The sequence below is a fragment of the Crocuta crocuta genome, unplaced genomic scaffold (genome assembly GCF_008692635.1).
Source record: "Crocuta crocuta isolate KB4526 unplaced genomic scaffold, BGI_CrCroc_1.0 scaffold118, whole genome shotgun sequence".
Taxonomy (NCBI): Eukaryota; Metazoa; Chordata; class Mammalia; order Carnivora; family Hyaenidae; genus Crocuta; species Crocuta crocuta.
This window is the reverse complement of record NW_027551558.1, coordinates 13270053-13276052: the sequence shown is the minus strand read 5'-3', so window position 1 is coordinate 13276052 and position 6000 is coordinate 13270053. Positions and strand designations below refer to the sequence as shown.

Sequence of the window (6000 nt, the reverse complement as noted above, 5' to 3'; positions counted from 1 at the left end):
GTCTTGTCCCCAGGCTCCAGCCCTTGTTCTGGCACTATGGACTGGACACGGGGTTTGTGTGCGAACAAGGAGTCTGCTGATGGGACCTGGGGGTCAGGAAATGCTTGGGTCTCCACTATTGCTTGACTTTCCAACATGTGACCAACTAATGTCAGCTTGTGTCAAGAATAGGAAGGCCTCCCCTCCCTCTATTCTCTTCCTGGTAGGAAGAGCTTTCTAGATCTTTCTCCAGGGCTGGCAGACCATGTGACACCACCTATGGCATCAGGCAGCCTTTTACTGCTCACCAGGGTCCTTGAGCTGGGGGTGAGGGTGGGAGATAAATAATCTGATACCAACTGTTAAATCACTGAAGATTGTTTCCTCAAGTATCATAGTGAAAGGGAAGCTGGGCACCCACCAGCTCCAAAAAAGGCCCTTCCTCTCTGGAACAGCAAAACCAAACCCCAAGAATAGGGCTGAGGTGGGGAGCGGAGGCCAGACAGCTGTGAGGCCATGGGAGTGGGAAGTTCTTATGTAGGCAAAGCTCTAGGGGAAGCCTCTAGGGCAGCTCTCTTGAGTGGGTGGCTGAGGCCCTGGGGGTGCACCAGATGATCGTTTGGGGCACACGAAGAAAATAGAGCTTCTGTGCAAATTTATGTCGTCCTCCAAAATTTTGTTGCAGGTTTATAATGTAGTAGCCTGCTGCAATGGTTGTAGCATGTTTTAGGAGCGTACTGGTATGGACTTCATAGCGCAGGTGGCGGATCAGGATCAGGATGCGTGCAGCCACGACCCTCATCACGCAGGCCTCTCCCAGTGCTCCTCCCCTGGGTGCTGGAGACGCTCCGCCAGCAGTACCCACGGATGATGGGTCGAGCCCTGGCCTCTCCCAGCTAGAGTTAGGGGGCTTACCGGTGGCAGGCCACCTGGACCCCCCTCTGCCTCCTTCCACCCACCTCCAGGTTTCAGCACCTCCCTAGCCCTCTCTGCTCTCATCTGCTCAAACCAAAGTCTCTTTCTGCGCCCCCCTCCCCCACACCCCTCCCTCTAGTGTGGCCTACCCTGGTGACCTCTCCTCCATGCCACGTTCCCGCCTCACTAGGCGCTCAAGGTCTGCTCTGGGATACCTGTTGGATGAAATGAACACACTGTGTCCCTTTCAAGGGTCTCTTTAAGACCTTTATTTCAAACTGCCAGCAGCTTGGCCCAGCCCTCTGAGGCTTTGTCCGGAGGAATGCTGCAAGCCGAAATGCATCCGGTGCCTTTCCTATTAACAATAACTACCAATCTTTGGGCACCCTGAGGCAAATCAATAGCATTTGCTTTTCCCGTTTACTTTTTTCTAATAGAATTTCAGATAAAAATAGATCTCTATCATACACACACACACATATATTATATTTATACACACACACATCGAGACAGAGATTCTTCAACCAAGCGGTGAAGGATCTGGTGTCCTCTGCAGTGCCCCTCATGGAGCGGGTTGGCCAGGAGGGGCAGGACCTCTCTAGGAGGTACCTGGGGGTGTGCAGTGCTGAGCCAGTGAGGCAAGGAGGACGGGTCTCCCTCTGAGGAGCAGACCGGGCAATGTGAAACCAGGGTAGCCCTCGCTCAGTCTGTCCACACACTCTCATCTTAAGATGAGAGAGACGTACCAGATGGAGCTTTAAAACTAAAACCCAAAGTGCAGAGAAAAAAAGGAATTCCCTGATAGCCCCGAGGGGCTGACTTCTTGGGGGAGAATTCCAAGAGCATCACACAGCAGGGCTAGGGGAACCAACAGAGAAGATACGCCCTCCCCCGAGCAGCCCCAGGTCCCCTCCTCTGATCGCCACAGTCCCCACTGAGCCCCAGGCAGGGGGACCCAAATGGCCAGGGTGGTGGTGGTGATGGGGGGTGGGGGGTTGGGTCACCTTTAAAAGCCTGAAGTGGAAATGGACTGTGGGTGGTGAGATGTGCGGGGTCAGTCCTAGAGACCGCCCGTCTTCATACCATTGTCTCAGAGGGTTCTGCATTGTACCCATGGCCCAGAAACGTAAGGCTTGAAGGAGTATGTTGATGCAAAGTATTAGGAACAACTGGGTCCATCTACCATGTTTGTATCCTAGGGTCTATGGCCTAGAGCCTAGGGAGGCCATTTGAGTTGGGGAATGTTTCCAGAAAGGTGAGTGTGGCAGAAATGGAAGCTGAGTGAGGGCCAGTGCTCGGTGCCCCTGGCCAGGCACGAGAGGCCCAAAAGGCACTTGGCAGCAGAGGGGAAGAACAGTGGGGCCCAACTGGCCTCACAGAGCAAAGAGGGGCAAAGCTTGGCATCCTCCGATTACTTAAACCTGGGAGAGGGACCCAGAGATCCTGTCCTCTTCCCATTGGCCAGCAGAATCTTCAAGCCCTGACTGCTCTGGGAAAGACCTGAGAGTTCTCCAAAACCCTATCCTGAGACTGGGGCTGAGACCAGGACCCTGGGCTCCCTGGGCAGAGGCACAGGTGGAGGTGAAGTTCAGCTGTGAGGCTCCCCAACCTGTGCTCTCAGGAAGCAAGTCTGGTCACCATGACTCTAAGTCACTTAGGGTCCAAGCAGGCCATCTCTTGAGGCACCCGGTTAGCAACAGGGAAAAACCCTCTTGGCCTAGTCAGAGGGCAGCTTGTGGGGTTCATCTTTGGTGTTGGAGAACAGGGAGCTGAAGTTCAAGGCTAACACCTATGCAGAGTCACTGGGAAATCTAGGGACAGGGATGTGGAGAGTGGCAGGTATAGTATGGGGGCTTCTAGACAGTGGGGTGGGGGGGGGAAGTACCTAGGAGACCCAGACCCCTACTGCACATTTAGATGATGTACAGGCGCTCTGGGGAGATGCCCCCATGCTGATGTGGCTTCCCAGCTACTTCTTTGCTCAAAGATGCCACAGTGTCTGAATCCCAAGGAACAAAGGATTTGCTTTTGATGCAAATCTGGTGCACCCAGCTCCAGATGAGCAGCTCCCAGACCCAGCTGGCCCTGGAGGGAAAGCAGGGCTGGAGGGGGGAGGCGAGGAGAACTAGGGCTGCAGCGTGCAGGAGTGTTCCCTAGAGATGTATTTCCCTGAGGCCCCACACCTCCCCTGCCCTGTGCTCCCTGCTGCGTGCCTGCGTCTGCCTGCCCCCCTCTCCTTAGGGCAGCCCTCTCCCACCCTGCTGCTGCTGAGCAATGTCACAGCTCTCTGGGGATGATGGAGAAGGGCAGCACTGGGCTGCTGGCCTCCAGCTCGAGGGCGGTGAGGAAGCAGTCGACGGCAGCCTCGCTCTGGCCCTGGGCCTGCAGCACCTCACCCAGGCCCTGCCATGCCTCGTGGCAGGTGCTCTGCCTCTCCACGGCGTCCCGCAGCACCTTCTGGGCCAGACTTTTGTGGCCCAGCCGGCTCAGCATCAGACCCTGGGGAGCAAGCACAGGGTGGGGTTAGTGAAGGGCATCCTGGCCATCACGGCATGGCTCTGAGTCTCAGGCTTGGGAACCATCAAGTGACTGTTCTTGTTACCCATGCAAATCCTGCCTGTCCCCACCCCAGCCCTGCTTCCCAGATCAACCCTCTGTGGGAGCGCTGTCCCTCCTGGCTTTCAAGTCAGCGGACCTGGCTTTGCATCTCCCCATTACAGCTAGGGATCCTGGCAAGTTACCTCTCTCTGGCCCTCAGTTTTCTCATCTGTAAATGGGAAAGGCCACAATACCCACCTGTAGGTTTGTCAAGTTTACACGAGTCAGTATATGTAAGGCACCTGGACAGTGTCTAGCACGTGTGAGCCCTCAAATGTTTCTGTTACCCTGAGGCCTTGCTGCTGCACGTGGTGGGACCCTTCCCCGCAGTGATGCTGTAAGACGGAGGAATGTGTGCCACAGGGTTTCAGACTCTACAACTTAAAGCTTATGTGTAGGTGGGGGCAGCTCCTCTGCCTGCATCAGCCGTGGTCTTCCTGGGGACATCTGGGTCCCCAGATGGCCCGGCAGGTGAGGGTCACAGGAGGGCTGGGTAGAAGGAGAGGCTCCGGGGAGATGGGCCGGGGTGGCTAGGAAGCTTGGTGCTGCTGTTTGTCTTCAACAACCCCGGTGGCACAGAGGAAGTGACAGGAATCGTCATCAGAGTTTGGGAAGTGAAACTGGCGCCACGTCCCTTCTATGTCCTCTTCTACTCATACTGCGGATGGTGCAGGGAGGTGGGGGGATAGGGTGGTGAGTAGGGGGGCGGCCAGGACCCCCTGCAGCCTCCAGTCCCAGAAAGGCTGCTTTGTGCCATCCCACTGATCTTTGTTCCAGCCCTCAGAGGTGGCATGGGATGGCAGCACAGGGGGCTCTCCTCTCATTCAGATTTGAGGTAAAGCCTAACCCTGACTTCCTGGACAGGTGGAGGCTGGGATGGGGGAGGGGGGCTGCCTTCTCTGTGCCTGGAGCCCCCTCTTGGGTGCCCACCCACGGATGGCCATGTACATTTTTAGCTGGAACATTTTCCTCTTCACCACGCTCCCCGGAGTTAGGCTCTGTTGCTATGGAGACCCACTGGGGAAGATGCACATGCCTGGCTTCATAAAGTCCTCTGATAGCCTGGAACACGACCAATTAGGCAAGAGTGAAAGATAGTGCTCAGGAAGCCCTAGGAAAAGCCTCTTCCTCTCCAGAGGGGCTGGCTCATGGTGGTCCTATGGCCAGGGGCCAAAAAAGCAATGGGGAGCCACATTCACAGCGCCTCTTCAACCCCGGGCAACGCTGTCCACAGAGAACCACACGGATGGGGTGGACAGGAGATCCGTGGCAGGGCGGAGCCACGTGGGAGCCATGCTGACTCAGGGCTGCCTGGGACCAGAGGGCAGTGCCCGGTCTGGCCAGCAGGGCTCCAGGCCAAACTGCGCCGCCCGCATGGCCTGGGAGCTGGACCCTGAGCAGCTCAGGATGGAACAGGGCCCACAGGGAGGAGGGAAGGAAAGCGAGACGACAGGCCACCAGACACCAGAATTAAGCACCAAAAACGGAAGGTTTCAGCCCTGTGAGTGCCGCCCCTGGAGGAGTAACAGAAGACAGATGGGGAGGGCCGCCAGGGCCTCCCAGAGAGAGGGCGGGGCTGCAGCTATCTTACCCGCTAAGTTGTCTACACTGAGCTTCCTCGTGAGATTTTGTTTGAAAAGAGGGCTCCACTGCTAAAACAGAGTTCAAAAACCCCTGATCTCAAGAAGTGTGTGGGTGTTTGGGAAGGGGCCAGATGTGCCTGCAGGCTGAACAGGGTGTGTCTCTCTTTCTCTGCTGGTTATACTCTCAGTTAGGAAGTTTGCAGAAGTCTCCTCTGCATGTTTCGCGTAGAGGAAAACGCCAGGGCTTCTCGGCCAGAAGACCTTGGCTGGGCTGGAATTCCAGCTTTGCCACTGACAAGTGCAGTAACCATGGGCAAGTGGCCCATTTTCTCTGAGCTGTGGTTTCCTCATCTGCACCCAGGGAACCAAACGGTGCTTCCCGGTGGGTGACCATGCAGGTTCTGCAGTGATGAGTCTGAAATCATGTAGTCCGGGCACACGGTGGGCCGACAGCAAATGGAAGGGTCCCCAGGATGCGCGGAGGGTTCCTGCCTGAGTGAGGAGGAGTAGGTGATTCCTCCGGAGGGCAAGGCTCCCTGTGCGCGAAGACTGGGGACTGGGGTGGGGTTGGATCACGTCCCCCACACCCTGGGGTGCTGACCTCAGAGCCTGAAAGGAGACACCGGGCTGGGGTCAGGCTGGGGCCCCGAGGCCCGGGGCCTGTAACAGGATCTGCTGCCACCTGCCTGAGACACCAGCCTGTTCATGTTTGGTAGCAACTCGGAGCTGTTTGCTGCCTGACAACTGGGCAGAGCCTGCCTCTGGGATTCGTGAGGTCTCACCTGCTCTGCCCCCAGCCTGGCGCTGTGCCAAGGGCCCACCATCGCCCTCCTGGCACCCCCACCCCAGCTGACCAGAGAATAGGTCTCCAGGGAGATGGGGGGAACACAGTTCCATCCAAATGTCCCTGGTGACTCTTCCCCGA

General features: G+C 56.9%; 1 protein-coding gene across 2 annotated transcripts in view; it reads right to left on the bottom strand.

Annotated features, from left to right (window-relative positions):
* Positions 1-1148: 1148 nt before the first annotated feature.
* Positions 1149-6000, bottom strand: part of TTC7A (tetratricopeptide repeat domain 7A) — a 118802-nt gene continuing 113950 nt past the window's right edge. For both annotated transcript variants that reach the window (XM_077749304.1, XM_077749305.1), the window contains one exon: positions 1149-3393. In XM_077749304.1, coding sequence (XP_077605430.1) covers positions 3172-3393 — 222 coding nt within the window. In that variant the 3' untranslated portion in view covers positions 1149-3171. The remainder of the gene's footprint in view (positions 3394-6000) is intronic.